Below are 17,478 nucleotides of genomic sequence, written 5' to 3' on the forward strand. Positions count from 1 at the left end.
TCTAGCATTCTCCTATCCCTCATACATCCACCAAACGCGGAGCCTATCCTCTATCCATGCTAAGTCATGGCTGCTCCCCAGCAAGCACTACAACACACCATGTCCCGGAAGGACTTCCAGAGAGATGTGGTCCAAGCTTGTGTTCCCGGGCTCTTCCCCCGACTGGCCGATGTGAGGGGCGGCAGTGAAGATGGACTTATCGCGTTTACCTACAGAGTTCCTTCCAACTCAAATTCAATCAAGATTCAAGTCTCAGTCCCAGGTGAGTAGACAGAATCACTGAGCTCTGGGTCACCGATCGGGTTGTCTTGGGCTGTTTACTGACCTCTCGCACAGATACATCAGAATACCCAGAAAGCCACCAATACTTTGCCTATATCGAGAATGATAAGGTTCCTGAAGCAGTCCCTATGATTCTAGAGGCCTCACAATCCTCGTGGAATGGCCTTTCTGTTCGAGACTTTTTGAAGGCTATCTCAGAGTGCTTAGATGAGGCTACTCTAGGGGGTGATTGCCAGTGGGATCGATTGCAAGATGATAGTGACCAGGATTTTGAAGATGCCTATGACGAAATGGATTGGGAGATGGAGGACGAAAAGGACTTTAGCCCAAGATTCGATGATCGAGAATTGCGGGAGAACATACGATCGGACCTTCGTAAGGCTCGAAATGCTGGTTTGCGTGTTGGATATCTGGGTGAACTAAACGGGGCGGTTATCTTGTGTGCCTCGTCGCGTATTGCGAAACTAGGCATATCAGTGGAAGCTATGCAAGCGTGGAATGTTCGCCCTACAGACTTTTTTGTACTGTTGCTTCGCTACCCGCAAAACTATCGACCATTGGCCGACATTGTTTCCAGCCGAGGGGCAGAAGGAGGCTTTATCCAAATGTATGTTGGTGTCTGCGAGTCGTACAAGCCGAGTCTCAACTGCGCGCGTCATATTTTTGCCTCCAAAGAAGCACAAAAGCCCGCAGATGTGAATGAAGTCACCAATTTAGAGCCGGCTCTGAACCCTATATTCATTGGGAAATCGCTCAACTCCCTCCTTAACGAGCGTTTCCTCCACATAGTCAAATGCCGCCTTGACTACGGGTTTTCCTGGACCGGTGCGGAATTATATGTGAGCGATGGTCAAGGAAAAATCACAGATATTCGAGAAAGAGAGAACCCCAAATACTTTCAGGTTGAAGACTGGAGTGCGTCGTCACCGGCATTTCTAGTAGCCGATCATCTTGCCAACGTCCAGAACCGTTCCGATATGTCTTTGCTCCTGGTAGCTATGCAGTTCACCCTGCGCCGCTTTGTGAAGTGTACAGAGTTCTGCCTCAATTGCTACTGCAAGATCAACGCAGGGTTTGAAGCTATTAAGCCGTTTATCTGCTCAAATGGCCTTTGCTTGTATCAATACTTAGCCCTCGGGATGGGTCCTAGCTTGGAGTGGGAGATCTCGTCCCAGCCGTACGTGGTTGACCTACTCATTAGCTTTGCATACACCAGCATCGTTTCCGGAAAACTAAATAACCTTCCCAATGGCCTCCAGCTGAAGATTCCTCCTCCTACAAGCAACTCCATCACGTGGAAAGCCTATGAAGGACAGATGTTCACTACGGAACCGAGCGGCCTATGTCTTCGTGTAGGCAATTCAATCAACCTCAAGCACGGCGATTGGATTGTTGTCATGCTTCCTGTAGCCCAGGGTACACAGGGGGAGCCTCCTGAGCTACATGCTTACGTGAAAGATGTCTCTAAATGGCCGGACATCTGCCTATCATATCCAATTTTTCGGAATATCACGACGGATCAAAAAGAGTGGGAAGGGAGTCTCCATGGAGAATTAGTACGATTTGTGGTCTACGATACCAACTTTGATTCTCTCGGGAATGATCAAAAGTTAAAGGCTCTTCTATCACTGCTAGATACCCTCCCTAGTGTGACAGAGATGAAAACTTTCGTCGACGAGTGGTACGGGGCGAAGCCGGCCTCGCTTGCTCAATGGCAGCATCGAATATCTCCATCCGCACTGCTTCTGCTACAATGGATTGTTGGCTCAAACCGGTCCGTCATAATTTATGACGATGACCCGGAACATCAGGTTTCCGGCATGGAGTCGTATTTGCAATTCAGATTTGCACAGGGAGCGCCAGATAAGGAAGAGCGATTTGTGGCGTCTGTCACTCGCACTGCTTTGCGTCTTCAACTTCAATACCCGACCCTTTTCGCCTGGCATGGAAGTCCAATGTGCAACTGGCATGGGATCCTAAGAGAAGGGCTTCATTACAAGCAGATCGTTAATGGCCGGCAGTTTGGTGACGGCGTATACATGTCACAGGACTTCTCTGTCTCCACTGGTTACTGCAATCGAAATTTTTCACCAGTGTATCAGAATTGGCAGTGGCCTCAGAGTATTTTGAAATGCTCAACCGCTATATCATTGAATGAGGTAGTCAATGCGCCTGCGGAGTATGTCTCCTCTAGACCTCATTATGTCGTGGGGGATGTGGATTGGATTCAACCAAGATATCTTTTTGTCAAGTGCCAAACAATCCCCCAGAGCTTGGATAAATCAAAACCTCGACAGCCCTCAAATATCTATGATCAAGATCCCTCATGTTTAGTCAGAGGGCCACAGCAACAGCAGATCAAGATCCCCTTATCAGCTGTGAATAGTCACCGGATACATACATCACCAAGAGAAGTGAAGAAGAAAACCAAAAAAAAGGCGGCTCGGTTACAAGAATTAAAATCGATTCTCAAAATACCTCAAGGACAGGAAATTTTGGCGACAGGAAACAGTACCAATGATGACGATGCCGACAGCATTGCAACGCTGATGGAAGACCAACTTCTTCTCCTCTCAGACTCTGAAGAGGGGTTTGGCCACGAGCAACCCAAATCCACTGGTCTCGTTCAAAGCACCGTACTAAAGACAGACTTCAAACCAGGTAGCCTTGATCCATCATCCGTGCAGTTACTCGGAGACCCCACATACGCAACGCCAACGGCTACCAAGGTTCTGCAGAAGCAACTCCGAGTGGCGCTAAGAACACAGAAGAAAGAGCCCATGCATGAATTGGGTTGGTACATCAACGAGAATCTGATCAGCAACGTCTACCAGTGGATCGTCGAGCTACACAGCTTCGATCCTAATCATCCGCTAGCGCGGGATTTCAATTCGGCTGGCTTGACAAGCATTGTGTTAGAGATTCGTTATCCTTCGCAATTCCCTATATCTCCGCCTTTTGTCCGTATTATTCGTCCCCGATTTCTCAGATTCAGCAGTGGTGGTGGTGGACACATAACAGCCGGGGGCGCCATGTGCATGGAGCTACTGACGAACTCGGGCTGGTTACCAACTTCATCCATCGAAAGCGTCCTCTTGCAGGTCCGCATGGCGATTCTGAACCCAGTGCCACAGCCAGCGCGACTGGACCCTAAAAACTGGGGGAAAGACTACACCGTAAGCGAGGCGATCGCAGAGTACAAGAGGGTATGCATATGCCACGGCTGGAATGTCCCGGACGACATCAACCAACTCGCATGGACCTAATTCGGTGCATACGAGTCCAGTTCCAAAGGACCTTAGGTACTTTTTTGCTGTTTCACCATAATTTCTTTTAGGATTTACAATATGAACGAAGATTGGAAGCAGGTTTTTACACGTTTTCAGGAGCAATTCAACCAAGTACCTCGGTAGATCCTCCTTCTCTCTCCATGTTTAGAATGTTAACTAAACCTGCCGAATCGAGTATTTGTCTTTTCTTTCGTTTGAGGCTTCACTTCACAATATTAAGCAAACCTAGATTAGGGAATATAAGCCCTTGAGTATCTATTTTCTTGATTGGTGCTAAATTGGATTATATCAACCTAATATACGGATGATCATGCATAAAATCTATATCAAGACAAAGAGCCTGGCTTAGAGAGGATAGACTACTCCTCGTAATTCCTATGGATTCATTCCACCTCCCAGCTAAGATAGAAACCAAGGTAAGAATATTCGAACTGTATTTAGGGTATTTAAATGAAGATTTCCATGTACGTTGAATCTTCACAACCACATCGAAAACGACAAAGAAAAGCAAACATGTGCTATGTGAACAATCCCAGAGATACGCCGCAAACCAATATCATGCCAGGGAGTCTTAAGGGCCAGCGGCACCATTTCTCCTCTGCCAACCATTTTGTGATATATCCTTCTTCGCCTGATGCCTCAAATACTGTACATATAATAATACAACCGATGGTGATCGTACGGTTAGATATAGGATCCGATCGTCGGCGTAAGCCCCATGTTTCGAAGGCCGGTCACCCTCCTCTGCCCCGGGATGTCTACGGGGAGATATGTGTGAGTTGTGCAGCGTTGTGGCTCGAAAGGGGCCTTGGATTCTGCAAAGCTTTCGTCCGTTGCACAAGGTGGTTTATTGGCGAGTCGCTCCGCTGGATGCCGATTCCTCCTCCAGTCGCTCCCGCTCGAGAACCTCCTGTCCATTGTCCGATGCCCACATATCGAGATAATCCTTGCCCCCGAAAGCGCGTTCAACGGTGATGATCTTGCTATTCTTCTCCAGATCATTGGTGTACTTGCTCCTTGTCGGGGCCATGCGTTTTGTCACGAAGGGTGTGAGCTTCGGGACATGTTATGTTAGTCTTGGGCCACCAGCATCGATTATCGTCAACCTAAAGATCGAAAGAACGCACCTTGAATTCATTCAGATTCTCAGGCACCACGTAGGTGCGGACCTTCTTCCAGTCGATCACATAAGATCCGTTCTTCGCGAAGTATCCCATCGATCCCGTCCGGTTTCCCTTGTAGTAACCACCATTGACCTGCTTCGTGGTCAGGCGCAGACGCGCCATCATCGTTGGTGAAGGCTTAACCATTGTGCCAAGTTATGAGAATCGATAATACCAGGACTCATTCAACGATTTCCTTCATCCGATTGTCGGTGTTGACGGCCGGAAAGGTTTCTGAGTTGCTGAAAGTTGGCAGGTGCGCTAAGAAGAAGATGCTCTCCGCCTTGGCAAGAAAATTATTTTTTTTTTCTGCCCATCTTGCAAGATAGAAAAAAAAAAAAAAAAAAAAACGTTCCAAACCACCCCACGCTTTTTGCCTGAGCAGCTATTTACAAAGCTCTCAGATGGGTTTTGTTTCGTTATAAGATATCCTTGTTTTTAATTTGCTTCCGCTGTCTATTTCGTTTCCACCGAGCGCACCACCATGCCTCGCAAGCAAACTCAGCAGCGCGGTCCCCGAGACGAAGCGTTCAAGAAACAACCCACAGTAAAGCGAAGATCTGGAAAGATTCTGAATGCTCTTGCTATCGCAGAGAAAGAAAATCCCACCAGAGTCAAAATCCGGCGTAGCCGACTAGGCGACGATGACGATTTGTTCAAACGCAAGCGGAACACCGGGCGCGATGCCGCAGATTCAGATGGCCCAGACAATAAACGTCGTCGGGTCGGTGACGACTCAGACGATGGCTCGAATGCGGGCAGCGATGGTGAAGGTCATCGATGGAAGATAGGTCAGGTGGACAGCGATAACGACAGCGAGTTGGATAGCGACGAAGCCATGGGCTCAAGTGATGAGGAAAGATTTGAAGGCTTTACATTCCGGGGAAGCTCGACATTCAAGGGCAAATCAAACGCAGATGCCCATAAGAAGCGCAGGAAGGAATTGAATCTGTCCGAAGGGGATGAGTCGGACGCAGATGAAGATCTTAACGACGATGATGATCTCGGCGAGGACGCAATTGATTTGGTCAGCGCTTGGGACATGAACGCCGCAGAAGAAGCAGAAGAGGCTAAAAGGGCATCGTCGAAGGCCAAAAAAGCCGCCGAGAGTGAAGATTCGGATGGTGATATCTCCGAAAGCGAAGACAGCAATCTCTCCGAGGATGACAACGATGACGATCTGTCGTTGTCTGAAGAGGAGCTTGGGAACGAAGATGGCCTCTCGAAACTACAGAGTTTTGTGGATGCTATGGGTACAAATGCTGCCTCTAAACAAACACGAAAATCACAAGCCGGGCAAGAACATCTTACCCCGTCAGAATTCGGATTAACCTCTACCAAAAAGCTAACCGTAGCTGACCTCCTCTCGTCGATTACCGACTCCCGCCTAAAGAGCTCTTTAAAACATGTTGATTCAACCGTCACTGGCCCCACAGCTTCCGCCGGGATCCCTGGAAAACTAGATGCTCCCCTTGCGAAACGGCAACAGGATCGTCTTGATCGAGCAGCCGCATACGAAAAGAGCAAGGAAACTCTTGGTCGCTGGATCGAGACAGTCAAGGCCAATCGCAGGGCGGAAAATCTCATGTTCCCCCTGCCCGATCCCGACGCACAGCAGTCCCACCGTATGGGTGCCGTTCAGGCAAAGACAGACCTGGAAAGCACAATCCAAAATATCCTTGTCGAGAGTGGACTTACCGACGCCAAGGGGAAATCTGGCGAAGACCAAGTCCAAGAATTCGAGGAGTTGCAGGGTCGCCAGCTGCCGATTGAGGAGATCCGAGCCCGAAGAGCAGAATTGCGCAAGCGTCGTGACCTACTCTTCAGAGAAGAAGTGCGAGCCAAGCGAATTAAGAAAATCAAGAGCAAGTCGTACCGCCGGGTACACCGAAAGGAACAGGAGAGGTTGGAGCAAAAGGAGAGACAAGCCCTTCTCGAGGCCGGTGTCGACTTGGAGGAGCAGGAACGAGAGCAGAACGAACGACGAAGAGCCGAGGCTAGAATGGGCTCCAAGCACAAGGAAAGTAAATGGGCAAAGAGCTTGAAACAGACCGGCAGAACGGCATGGGATGAAGACGCCCGACATGGTGCTGTCGACCTGGCGCAGAGGGAAGAGGAGTTGCGTCAGAGGATTGAGGGAAAACGCGTCAGAGGGGGCGATGACGATGACTTTCTAGGATCATCCAGCTCGGAGGAGGACGAGGAGAACCCCTGGGACGAGGAAGGCTCTGATGTCGAAAAACAGAAGCTGCTCAAAAAGCTAAACAAGCTTGAAGGAGGCGACGAGGCCGAGCAGGAAACCCAGGGCCCTCACGCTAAGCTGTTCTCTATGAAGTTCATGCAAAACGCCGAGGCATCCCGCAAAGCACAAAATGATGCCGAAATCCGACGACTTAATCGTGAACTACATGGAGAGGAGTCTCAATCCGAGGCTGAGTCTGAAGTTGGTCGTCGTAAATTTGGTCATTCAGAGGAGACAAAATCCCAACTCGACAAGAGCACGAAACAGCAAGCTAAAAACGAATTCGAGGAAGCAATGGGATCCGAGGATGAGCCCGAGCTAGATACAGACCAAGATGCAAAGATCAAGGTCGGCGGCCCCTCCACCCAGAAGCCAGCCTCGAAAGCGAATAACAAACCTCTTGCACGCCCCACAAACGAGGTGAGTGCTCAGAACGAGCCTGATGCCGAAGAAGAGAACCCCTGGTTAGTGCAGACAACTCGAAACAACCGTCGTACGACCGCAGACGACTCGTCCCAGACTATCGACATCACGCCTGTCGGCACGGGGTCAGCGAAATCTAGCTTAAAGAAGGGTGCTGTAATTCCCAAGGCCAAGTCTTCGAAACCGCCGCCACCAACCGACGCAGACGGAGAGTATGACAGTGATGACGAACGGAGTGTGCCAGTCCTTCTCAAGAACCATGACCTCGTGAAACGAGCCTTCGCTGGGGATGAGGTCGTACAAGAATTCGAGCAGGAAAAGCTAGACACTGTCAAAGAGGAAGGTGACCAGGTGATTGACAACACCCTTCCGGGCTGGGGCAGCTGGACCGGCGACGGGGTGAGCAAGAAGCAGCAGAAGCGACAGAAGCGGTTCTTGACCACCGTGGAGGGAGTAAAGCCTGAAAATCGAAAAGATGCCAAACTCTCACGGGTCATCATCAATGAAAAACGCATCAAGAAGGTAAGGAAGACCCTGTTCGAAACCACCTCGTGACAAGTTGACTGACATCGTTTACCCTCCAATATAGAACAATAAGTACCTAGCGACCCAGCTCCCTCACCCCTTCGAGAGCCGACAACAATACGAGAGGTCTCTTCGCATCCCTATAGGCCCCGAATGGTCTACCAAGGAAAGTTTCCAGGTGTCTACCAAGCCTCGTGTGATGATCAAGCAGGGCATCATCAAGCCGATGGAGAAGCCCACGATTTAGTTTCGAGACCGGCTGTCCGTCCGTTTGGTGGAGAGAGAGAGAGAGAGGGGGGGGGGGTCTACAAGAACTACGACCCATGTCTCTCGATTTCCTGTGTCGATCATAGATTATTCTGCATTATCACGATCCCGAGTCATATTAATATGTATACGGCGTATATAGGAAGCTAAAATCGAATAAGGATGTGTGTGCTGTGCCGATCTAGGATTAGATAGACTCTTTCAATAGACGTAGCATGATGCTGTCTAGCCTCAAAATGCCCATGGTTGGTCATCTTCCAAGCCTCGACCGAATAAGCAGTGTTTTAGAGGAGAGGATGATCTGGTCTGCTGAGGTCTTAATCAAGGCCGTGCGGGGTATAAACTGCGACCTTTCGAGGTTTCCATGAACGCATCCACACCCACATTTGGGGCGGTGGCACCTCATGGCATGGATTGCACCACAACATTACAATCAATTGGGAATTAGGAGCATGGGAAGGGCAAGCTCAAGCTTTGGGGCGCATTCCTGGAGAACCACGACGCCAACCCTCGAAGCCGTTGGTAAACAATGGACACGCGGCAAGCAAAATTCAGTCATCCCTGGTCATCGCGAATATCGAAAAAAGAAAAAGAGGGTGGCTCATAAGAGGTATCAGGTATCTCTAGTTAATGAATTAGTTACTCGACTGACGCTGACCAAGAAGCTATCGAGATTATTTTAGTGTCCCGCGTTGCCTCTCCTGTTGCTGCCTTGCTCCACATCCCTCATTCCTCTTCCACCACCCTCTGTGGACTCTCCAACTATCACACACACCCCCGTCATTCGGAGATCTCGACATACACAGCAGGTTTCTATCAAATGATTCAATCAGTCGTTCCAAGTAAGTCATCTCCGTGAATGCTCCTGTGTGACCTATGCCTTTAAAACACCTCCAAGGCCCACTCCAGAGATACAGCTTCGGTGGCTTGGTGGGAGCATTCCAGGTCCTCGACCCTGCATTTTTTTACCCTCTTCGGGTGACCACCAATGTTGTTTGTTTTGCCTCGGGGCTATTTCATATACTCACATCTGCGCAGATCTGCATTTTCGTGATACTTTTGTCTCTCCCCCACGCGTACACCTACGCCTCTTCCAAGCGGGCGTGTTTGCTCGGCACTAGCAAGATTCCTCGCAAATTGCTAGAGATCCGCTCATATTTAAGCCTTGTAAGCCACTTTACTTGATTCCAAATGTTCTTGATCTGTGCTGGTCTCCGTCCTGTCCTTCCTTTGCAGTCGAGCTGTCAGTAGGGTACCTCGCTCATGTATCGGTAACGGGTCCTATCACGCTCTCTACTACTTCCCCTGCCCTTTTCATAGTGCATTGTTGTCCAGCGATTGCTGTATTCCCCTCCTTTACCTAGAATTAAACCTGCGACACTCCTTTATTCCAGGACCCGTGGCAAGCTTCTCTCCGCACCAGACAAGGATATCAACATTCATTCTTCATCCAAAAAGGGCGGCATCTCACTTTAATGTGGTGCCTCTTACATTCACTCCTTCATTGATTCCATATATATATATCTCTCTCTCTCTCTATTTTTTGTTGCATAATTCAACGTCCCCATTACAATCATTTCAAGATGGAGTCCAGATCAACGTGGTCTCCTTCCACCATGCTAATATGGCTACTCGCTGCAAGAACAGTATACGCCGCTCCAAGACCTACGAGATTGGAGACGCCCACATCCCTCAAGACTCAGTATCCTCCGTCTACACAGGGTGCAAGACTGCTACCTCCTGAAACACAAGGTGTGAGTATACTCGCATCTATTGCCCAGGTTTCTATTCACTGCTGACGACATATAGTTCTATCCAACCAAACTTGAGCACGAAGGCCATCCATATGTAGAGCCCACCCCAACAGATTCAGGGAATCCTTTTGATGTCTCTGATCTCCTTGATACCCTTGGCGATTCAGATACGCTGCTAGATTGGTTGCTCCCAGGCATAAATCTAGACGACTCGGACGCAGCTCCCAGTAGTCCACCAGAACCATTAGCCTGGTGGACGCCAACACCGAGACCTAAGCCAAGTACATCCAGTGATAATCACATCTACGATTTATTCTCAACAAGGCCGCCCTCCAGCTGGATTATCGGATCTAGTCAATCAGTTACTCCAAACCCCTCGGATACACCGACAAGTACGCCTTTGCAGGTAGCACAAGGTCTGTTTTTGGAGGGACATTATATCGTTCCCACGCTAACTTGATTATGATTATAGGTTCTTTCATCACGATGGCTACTAATCAAGACGTATTCATCCCTCTACCCACGGGTGCGATTCCCTCCGTGGTTTCTGCAAGGAACGACCATCCAGTAGCTAAAACCGGCATCGTAAGTTATATGAGACAGGCTCAGTGGCTCCGCTAACATTCATAGAACTCAACCGGCCCAATTGAGACCAATAAATTCTATGCTGGGTTCTTTCTAGGTACCCAAAGCAATGCGACCTTTACTCACCCGTACTCAGTGTTCTGGGCGAAAGGAAGCGGCATTTTGCAAAGCTGGGGCATGGCTGTCTCGCACATTGAATACAACCTAGTTGCTAACGGGCCAACAAATTCTCATATCCCGGGAAACCCGGTATCATACTATATCAACCCGATTGGGATTCAATCTGTCGTTTTGTCAGCCACAGAACTCTCAAGTTCGACAGTCCTAACCACAGAAGACCCCTTGCCATTCTCAGCCAACGCCGTACTCCGACCACAGGCAGGCTCATCCCAGAACATAGTCTTCCCGGTGGTACAGGGCATGGGTTATGTTACTGCAGTTTACACTCAGCTTCAGCCCGTCATTCAAAGCGCTGTTTATTTCCGTGAAGTGGTTACTGCGGGCTCTCCGCGACCCGGTATATTCAAATACCGTGCAACTTTATCGGACGGCACTGTCTGGCTTCTTTATCTCACCCCAGAAAATGGGCAAGATCCCGATCTCAAGTTGGTATCTACAACTAATCTACAGGGCCCTGCTGGATGGTCAGGCACAATTCAAGTCGCAAAGAATCCGGGAGGCACCTCTGGAGAAAAGCTGTTCGACAACTCATCTGGCGTCTTCCCTGTACAGGCAGCGGTGTCTGGCTCGGTCACGAACAATACTGGTTCATATCGCCTTGCCTGGGCCAAGTCGGGCAAGGATGTCCAAAACACTCCTCTGATGATGTTTGCTCTGCCTCACCATGTTGCGGCATTCGATTCTACTACCAAAGACCGAATGACGAACATTACCCTTAGGACCACGACGAAGGGCATTGCCACGGCAGTAATTGGAGAGTACTGGACAATGACAGAGCCCGATCTCCCAGTGACTATGGATTTCGCACCCTGGACCCCTGCCGCAGGAAGCTCTCCTCTCCTCACCGCGGCATCCCAACAAGTGATCGCGAGTGTAGCCGCAGTTGAACTCCAGCAGAGTATCGAGAACCAAACCAACCTCAACAGCATGTACTACAGCGGCAAGGCATTGAGCAAGTTTGCTACCTTGATATATACCGTCGACCAGCTACTCGGTGACCACGCCTCGGCAGCTCCCGCTCTAGAAAACTTGAAGAAGGCCTATGCCCGTTTCATTCAGAACGGCCAACAGTATCCGCTCGTTTATGACACTGTCTGGAAGGGCGTTGTATCGTCCGCCAGTTACAACGGAGGCTCTACTGGGGCCGACTTTGGTAACACATTGTATAATGATCATCACTTCCACTACGGCTACTTTATCCATGCAGCCGCCATTATCGGGCGCCTTGATCCGAGCTGGCTCCCGAACAACCGAGATTGGGTGAACATGCTTGTCCGTGACGCGGGAAACGCCGCTGCGGACGATCCCCTCTTCCCGTTCTCGCGTTCATTCGACTGGTATCATGGTCATTCGTGGGCCAAAGGCCTCTTTGAGTCCTTTGATGGAAAGGATCAGGAGTCTACGTCGGAGGATACGATGTTTGCGTATGCACTCAAAATGTGGGGAAAGACCATTGGAGATGCAAGCATGGAAGCAAGGGGAAACTTGATGCTCGGTATTTTGCGGCGTAGCTTGCACAATTACTTCCTAATGGACAGTGACAACACCAACCAGCCCGCCAACTTTATCGCCAACAAGGTTACCGGGATTGTAAGTAGCTTGCCCCCTCAAAACTGGGGACGGCCGGGTTGCTAACAGAACCTACAGTTGTTCGAAAATAAAATAGACCACACAACCTACTTTGGGAACAACCTCGAGTATATTCAAGGGTATGGTTCCTTGTTCTTCCCTCTGTTGATCATTACTCACTCTCTCCATAGCATCCACATGCTGCCGCTCCTACCCTCTTCGTCATACGTGCGAAGTCAGAAATTCGTGCAGGAAGAATGGGACGCCATGTTCGCCTCGGGGGCTTCTGATCCCGCTGAAAATGTGGCTGGCGGATGGAAGGGAGTGCTTTATGCGAATCTAGCTCTGATTCGCCCTGCTTCTTCATGGAACTTCTTCGCCCAATCCAACTTTGACTACAGTTGGATTGACGGGGGCGCGTCCCGCACATGGTATCTGGCATACGCCGCAGGTGAGTTTCCAGAGAGAGTTAGTTATTAAGCGATTCGTCTTTACTAATCCGTCCGCAGGACTTGGTGGAGGACCATCCTAATAATTTAGCCGATATTCCATTCTTTTTTTTTTTTTTGGCAAATCCACTGTTCTGTCTTTCAATTATATAGACGTATAACGATGATGATTTCCAGTTTGCAGTATAGATATTTTGATATATTTGAATAAGATGCGATATCTCTTGGAAGCATGTCAGAATGAAAGAATGGTAAATAGATGGTGACTCTGTAGTTATACAGAGACTCAAACTTGGGTGGAGAGAGTGAGGCTGTGCAAAGGAATGGTTGCATCTTGAACTTCTTGGCTGATGCGAGATAACCCAATAGAAGCAGCAGGAAAACTCCATCCATCCACCTCCAGGTCTGATCCTGAAAACCCGATGCGTATATATGCCTGGTTTAGGTTTGGCAAGGTTCCTCCAGCCACATCCTTTTCTTTCTTGTCTTCTTCCTCCACGATGGTATAATCCAATTCCAGACCTTGCTCTCATTCCAACCCTTGTCCCTCTCACTAAATCTCTTTACTGCCCCCCTGGTAGCAAAAAGTATCTTTCATCAGTTCCAACTTCCACATCCTGACCTTTTTTGGCGCCCGTGGATTCGTCCGCCACAGACCGTGGATTTCCTCAATGTGTAGGTGCAACCTTTTGATTGATGCCAGTAAAACTGATTGTTTCATTTCTCTCATTTCATCGAATCTTCCCTTCCCCTCTTTTCATCATCATCATCACACCATCCTTGGCTGTTCTTCCGCTTCTTTCTTTCCTCCATCCATCATCCATCCTCACAGTAATGACCCGAGCTTCCCGACTCAGCTTGCTTTTCTTTCAACAACAGAACTCTCCTTCAACAACCCCTTTCCCTTTTTTGCCCTATCGTTTTCTCTCTTGCTTTGGTTGACACTTGATATCTCCCCACATTTCATCCCATTTCCCGTCATCTTCTAGACCTTTCTCGCTCTAGCCACACTACGCAGGAACCCTACACCTTGCGCTAACACAGCCACCTATTCATCAGCGACAGCATCGAAAAATATCTTTTCAGCCTTTCGAAAACACAGCTTGGGTCCACCAAGAAGAATGACTGGGTTTTCAACGGAAAACGGTCCCGCGGAGCCGGACGAGAGAGAGGCCCTGATCAGTGCTTCTGTTCGTCAAGACTCAGTTCAGCGTAAGCGTGAGCGACATTGGTCGACATGGCCAACTCAGGTCATTCGGCTAGCCTGGGCCACGCTCGTCCGGGATTATGTGAATGTTCTCCTGGTGTTCGTCCCAATTGGTATCGTTGCGGGTGCCCTTGAGTGGGATAGCACCGTTGTCTTCGCGCTGAACTTTTTAGCTATTGTCCCGCTTGCGTCGCTGCTGAGTTTTGCAACCGAGGAGCTGGCTGCAACTTTGGGACAGGCTCTGGGTGGATTGATGAATGCAACCTTTGGAAACGCGGTCGAGCTGATTGTATGTTTTTGTTCTTCCTGAGGTCTTCTTCATCGGGTCTAATAATTGTCGTTGATAGGTTAGTATCATTGCTCTGAAGGACAACCAGATTCGTGTCGTCCAGGCGAGCATGCTGGGAAGCATTCTCTCCAACATCTTGCTGGTCTTGGGCTGCTGTTTCTTCGTCGGTGGCCTCCGATTCTCCGAGCAGTCGTTCAACAGCACCGTGGCATCGACCATGTCCTCTCTCATGACCGTCTCCTCCGCTTCCCTGATCATCCCTGCCACCCTTTACGCCTCCTTATCCTCCTCGAAGAACGCAGACGAAAAGATGAAGAATATCTTGTTCTTGTCGCACTGGACGGCCATCATCCTTCTGATCCTTTACGTCATGTATCTTTTCTTTCAGCTGAAGTCGCATGCCCGGCTCTTCGAAGAAACCAACAATGATCTTATTGACCCGGAGAACCCGGAAGAGCACGAAGAGCATGAGGAAGAACACCTGCTCAGTCCATGGGCTGCCAGTGTTACCTTGGTCATCGTGACCATTCTGGTTGCCATCTGTGCGGACTATCTTGTTGGTAGTATCGACAGTATCGTGGAGAAGACAGGCATGAGCCGTACTTTTATTGGTCTGGTCTTAATCCCGATTGTTGGAAATGCTGCAGAACATGTCACAGCAGTGGTGGTTGCGTACAAGGGCAAGATGGACCTTGCCATTGGTGTCGCCATCGGAAGCAGTCTTCAGATTGCGCTCTTCGTCACCCCATTCCTTGTGATCCTGGGCTGGATCATGGATGTGCCCATGTCCCTTCATTTCCATATCTTTGAAACGGTGGCTTTCTTCATCTCTGGACTGGTTGTTACATTCCTTATCCAGGATGGCAAGTCCAACTATCTTGAGGGTGGATTATGTTTGGGGATGTACGTAAATTTCCCCTTGTTTTTCAATAAATGATTGGCTAACCTTTTGTTAGGTACGTTATTCTGGCACTCGCTTTTTATGTGTACCCAGACAATGTGAATGAAGATGCCCTTTTTCACACTCTGAACGCACAGTAAATCTGTGCCAGGCAACACAAGGCATCTGAGCATTCTTGCCTTCTTACCCTCATTCGATTGCGCTACAGCCACATATTTGATCTGTGCTATAGGTTTTCACTTCTATCTGTATCTGACAGATATATGTTTCTCTTATGTTCTTGAAAAGCTGAATAAGCCTAGTTGCTCTATTCTCCGGTGGTTCCAGTCCCTTTTATAATTTACAAAATATCAATCAACCCTGGAAGCATAGCTTGACAGCTCTTATCTTCCGCGCGACTTTCTTTGGGCCGTGAATTCCTTTGGGATTGGCGGAGGCCAAATTGGTTTGGGGCTGGGGTTAGGGTTTTTGTTTGAATTACTGAGCACGCTGTATTTGGTAGATTTATCTGTTTCTGACATTTGTCCTATACGAGTACTTATAGTATTCCTTATATCCATCCCCTGCTCAAGTAATATTGAAGAGGAATCAACCGATTATCCGATCCCTTTCAGATATTAGTTCTCAAAGGGATGAAAAAAAAAAAGTGCCATGAAAAGTGATATACTTTATGCAGATGGATTAACTAACTAACTAATTCTTGGCATACACAGATGACTAAGCATATGCGGGAGGAAAAACGTTCGCCGGCCGGCGGAATCGAAAGTCGAGACCAGAAAGAAAGTCGAGGACTCATCCAACCTTCATTCATCGTGCGGTGTGTTTGATCGACCGCAAGCCAAAAAAAAAAAGAAAAAGATGCCGCCCCGACTCAATCTTTTCGCTGCCAGGACAGCAGTCCCTATTATTCGCCAACATGCCACTCCCCCCGTCACAATCTCGAATGCCTCCCGACACAGCATTGCAACTGCTCTGAACAGACGCTGCATTGTATCAGCCACCAATGGCATGAAATCCGGTCTATCCTCCTCGGTCCAGGTACAGAGGAGGTGGAATTCTTCAGGTTCCGGTGAAGGAAAGTCTGCAGAGGAGGTGAAGCGCTCCGCTGAGTCGATGCCTCATGTGAGCGAGGAAGCCGCGGAAGTGAGCAAGATCATGGATAAGAGATGTGATGCGACCCCTTCCAGTCCGGAATTGGAGCAGGGAACGCCGGTTTCTGAGGTGAGATTCCGTCTCTATCTTTATTTTTCACGCTTCGTCGTCGACATGCAAAAATAAAAATAAAAGCCGAGAATATCTATTTAACGCAACCCAACGCAGATCCTTCTCCGCGACAAGGATGCGCAGAAATACGCCCCCAAGGTCTTCCAGGACCAGAACAAGACCGGTCCCTCAGGGTCCAGGTCATTCTCGACCTCCGTACGCCGCAGCCACCTCGAATCGCACAGTCAACCCAACGACCAGGCTTCCGCCGCACTTGTCGAGAGCATGATCTCGCAGGTCGCCCAGCAAGCAGCCGAGCTAGGCCCTGGTCTGAAATTCGCTGCTCCCGAAACTCTTCCCAAGTCAGAGAACTTCCGCACAAGATACGAGCCGCTTCTGGAGCAGTTTACCAAACTGCTCATGCGCGACGGGAAATTGAGCGCCGCTCAGAAGGTACACCCACCCAATCCCTCCATTAGAGTTCACACAGATCGATCTAACATCCAAGCGGGAATATAGAACATGGCATTCGTCCTCGACCACCTCCGCTCCGCCTCCCCTCCCAATCCTAACCCCAAACGCCCTCTCCTCCCCGGCCCGCCAGCCCCCCAGCTGCCCCTCAACCCCGTGCTTTACCTGACCATGATCGTCGACTCTGTTGCACCTCTGGTCAAAATCCGTCAGCAAAAGGGTATCGCTGGTGGTGGTGCCTCCGTGCAGATTCCCGTCCCGCTCGCCCAGAGACAACGCCGCAGAACCGCTATCCGGTGGATCATCGATGCGTCTGATAAGCGTCGAGACAGCCACTTCGCCCAGCGCGTGGCTCATGAGCTAGTCGCTGTTGCTGAGGGGCGTAGCGGTGTTTGGGATCGTCGGGAGCAGGTGCACAAGCTTGGTATTGCGGGTAGATCGAATTTGGGTTCTATGACCGGTGGTCGTCGGTAGATCTGAAAAAATACGGGGACATCCGGGTTGCTTGTATGATTTTTTTTTTTTTAAGTGAAAGGGTAGATTTCCTTACGGTGCAGCTTAGCTTTTTTTTTTCTTTTACTAGTGTATTCTAAGACTTTTGAGGTTCATAATTTCAAGGCCATCCGCATCCGAGATCACATCTGGAGCACAGTCATCATTATCCTGCTCCTTGCGACT

At 49.3% G+C, this 17,478-nt stretch overlaps 8 protein-coding genes across 8 annotated transcripts; 7 read left to right on the plus strand and 1 right to left on the minus strand.

Annotated features, from left to right (window-relative positions):
• Positions 1 to 66: 66 nt before the first annotated feature.
• Positions 67 to 3,548, plus strand: P175DRAFT_0475329 (putative ubiquitin conjugating enzyme; the record flags this gene model as incomplete). The annotated part of the gene is made up of 3 exons (XM_040895238.1): positions 67 to 262; positions 337 to 2,728; positions 2,795 to 3,548. 3 exons carry the CDS (start codon positions 67 to 69, stop codon positions 3,546 to 3,548), a joined length of 3,342 nt encoding a protein of 1,113 aa, XP_040754647.1.
• An 871-nt stretch (positions 3,549 to 4,419) lies between these two features.
• Positions 4,420 to 4,882, minus strand: P175DRAFT_0432077 (mitochondrial 54S ribosomal protein mL41; the record flags this gene model as incomplete). The annotated part of the gene is made up of 2 exons (XM_040893518.1): positions 4,420 to 4,626; positions 4,700 to 4,882. 2 exons carry the CDS (start codon positions 4,880 to 4,882, stop codon positions 4,420 to 4,422), a joined length of 390 nt encoding a protein of 129 aa, XP_040754648.1.
• A 218-nt stretch (positions 4,883 to 5,100) lies between these two features.
• On the plus strand, positions 5,101 to 8,301 carry P175DRAFT_0555908 (uncharacterized protein). Its single transcript, XM_040900654.1, has 2 exons — positions 5,101 to 7,922; positions 7,990 to 8,301. Exons 1-2 carry the CDS (start codon positions 5,220 to 5,222, stop codon positions 8,170 to 8,172), a joined length of 2,886 nt encoding a protein of 961 aa, XP_040754649.1. The 5' UTR covers positions 5,101 to 5,219; the 3' UTR covers positions 8,173 to 8,301.
• Positions 8,302 to 8,428: 127 nt separating this feature from the next.
• Positions 8,429 to 9,668, plus strand: P175DRAFT_0530366 (uncharacterized protein; the record flags this gene model as incomplete). Its single annotated transcript, XM_040899783.1, has 5 exons — positions 8,429 to 8,521; positions 8,641 to 8,710; positions 8,855 to 9,034; positions 9,091 to 9,359; positions 9,513 to 9,668. The coding sequence occupies 5 exons, from the start codon at positions 8,429 to 8,431 to the stop codon at positions 9,666 to 9,668; spliced, it is 768 nt and encodes a 255-aa protein (XP_040754650.1).
• Positions 9,669 to 9,775: 107 nt separating this feature from the next.
• On the plus strand, positions 9,776 to 12,760 carry P175DRAFT_0432895 (glucan endo-1,3-beta-D-glucosidase; the record flags this gene model as incomplete). The annotated part of the gene is made up of 6 exons (XM_040893568.1): positions 9,776 to 9,946; positions 10,002 to 10,362; positions 10,419 to 10,531; positions 10,577 to 12,301; positions 12,359 to 12,420; positions 12,472 to 12,760. The coding sequence occupies 6 exons, from the start codon at positions 9,776 to 9,778 to the stop codon at positions 12,758 to 12,760; spliced, it is 2,721 nt and encodes a 906-aa protein (XP_040754651.1).
• A 796-nt stretch (positions 12,761 to 13,556) lies between these two features.
• P175DRAFT_0164933 (calcium/proton exchanger) lies at positions 13,557 to 15,625 on the plus strand. The gene is made up of 3 exons (XM_040892486.1): positions 13,557 to 14,225; positions 14,284 to 15,128; positions 15,182 to 15,625. The coding sequence occupies exons 1-3, from the start codon at positions 13,851 to 13,853 to the stop codon at positions 15,264 to 15,266; spliced, it is 1,305 nt and encodes a 434-aa protein (XP_040754652.1). The 5' UTR covers positions 13,557 to 13,850; the 3' UTR covers positions 15,267 to 15,625.
• Positions 15,626 to 15,835: 210 nt separating this feature from the next.
• Positions 15,836 to 16,548, plus strand: P175DRAFT_0164789 (uncharacterized protein). The gene has a single exon (XM_040892485.1). The coding sequence runs from the start codon at positions 15,985 to 15,987 to the stop codon at positions 16,402 to 16,404; it is 420 nt and encodes a 139-aa protein (XP_040754653.1). The 5' UTR covers positions 15,836 to 15,984; the 3' UTR covers positions 16,405 to 16,548.
• Positions 16,236 to 17,381, plus strand: P175DRAFT_0499799 (mitochondrial 37S ribosomal protein uS7m). The gene is made up of 2 exons (XM_040896817.1): positions 16,236 to 16,782; positions 16,849 to 17,381. The coding sequence occupies exons 1-2, from the start codon at positions 16,615 to 16,617 to the stop codon at positions 17,272 to 17,274; spliced, it is 594 nt and encodes a 197-aa protein (XP_040754654.1). The 5' UTR covers positions 16,236 to 16,614; the 3' UTR covers positions 17,275 to 17,381.
• Positions 17,382 to 17,478: the final 97 nt, after the last annotated feature.

The sequence above is a fragment of the Aspergillus ochraceoroseus genome (genome assembly GCF_002846915.1).
Source record: "Aspergillus ochraceoroseus IBT 24754 chromosome Unknown P175scaffold_2, whole genome shotgun sequence".
NCBI lineage: Eukaryota > Fungi > Ascomycota > Eurotiomycetes > Eurotiales > Aspergillaceae > Aspergillus > Aspergillus ochraceoroseus.

What these genes read in the sequence shown, in the direction of transcription:
- P175DRAFT_0555908 (XM_040900654.1), top strand. Translation starts at nt 5,220, where the DNA reads ATGCCTCGCAAGCAAACTCAGCAGCGCGGTCCCCGAGACGAAGCGTTC. An exon ending in ATGAAAAACGCATCAAGAAG is followed by an intron (nt 7,923 to 7,989) that starts GTAAGGAAGACC and finishes CCTCCAATATAG; the next exon opens with AACAATAAGTACCTAGCGAC.
- P175DRAFT_0164933 (XM_040892486.1), top strand. Translation starts at nt 13,851, where the DNA reads ATGACTGGGTTTTCAACGGAAAACGGTCCCGCGGAGCCGGACGAGAGA. An exon ending in GAAACGCGGTCGAGCTGATT is followed by an intron (nt 14,226 to 14,283) that starts GTATGTTTTTGT and finishes TGTCGTTGATAG; the next exon opens with GTTAGTATCATTGCTCTGAA. An exon ending in GGTGGATTATGTTTGGGGAT is followed by an intron (nt 15,129 to 15,181) that starts GTACGTAAATTT and finishes ACCTTTTGTTAG; the next exon opens with GTACGTTATTCTGGCACTCG.
- P175DRAFT_0164789 (XM_040892485.1), top strand. Translation starts at nt 15,985, where the DNA reads ATGCCGCCCCGACTCAATCTTTTCGCTGCCAGGACAGCAGTCCCTATT.
- P175DRAFT_0499799 (XM_040896817.1), top strand. Translation starts at nt 16,615, where the DNA reads ATGATCTCGCAGGTCGCCCAGCAAGCAGCCGAGCTAGGCCCTGGTCTG. An exon ending in AATTGAGCGCCGCTCAGAAG is followed by an intron (nt 16,783 to 16,848) that starts GTACACCCACCC and finishes GCGGGAATATAG; the next exon opens with AACATGGCATTCGTCCTCGA.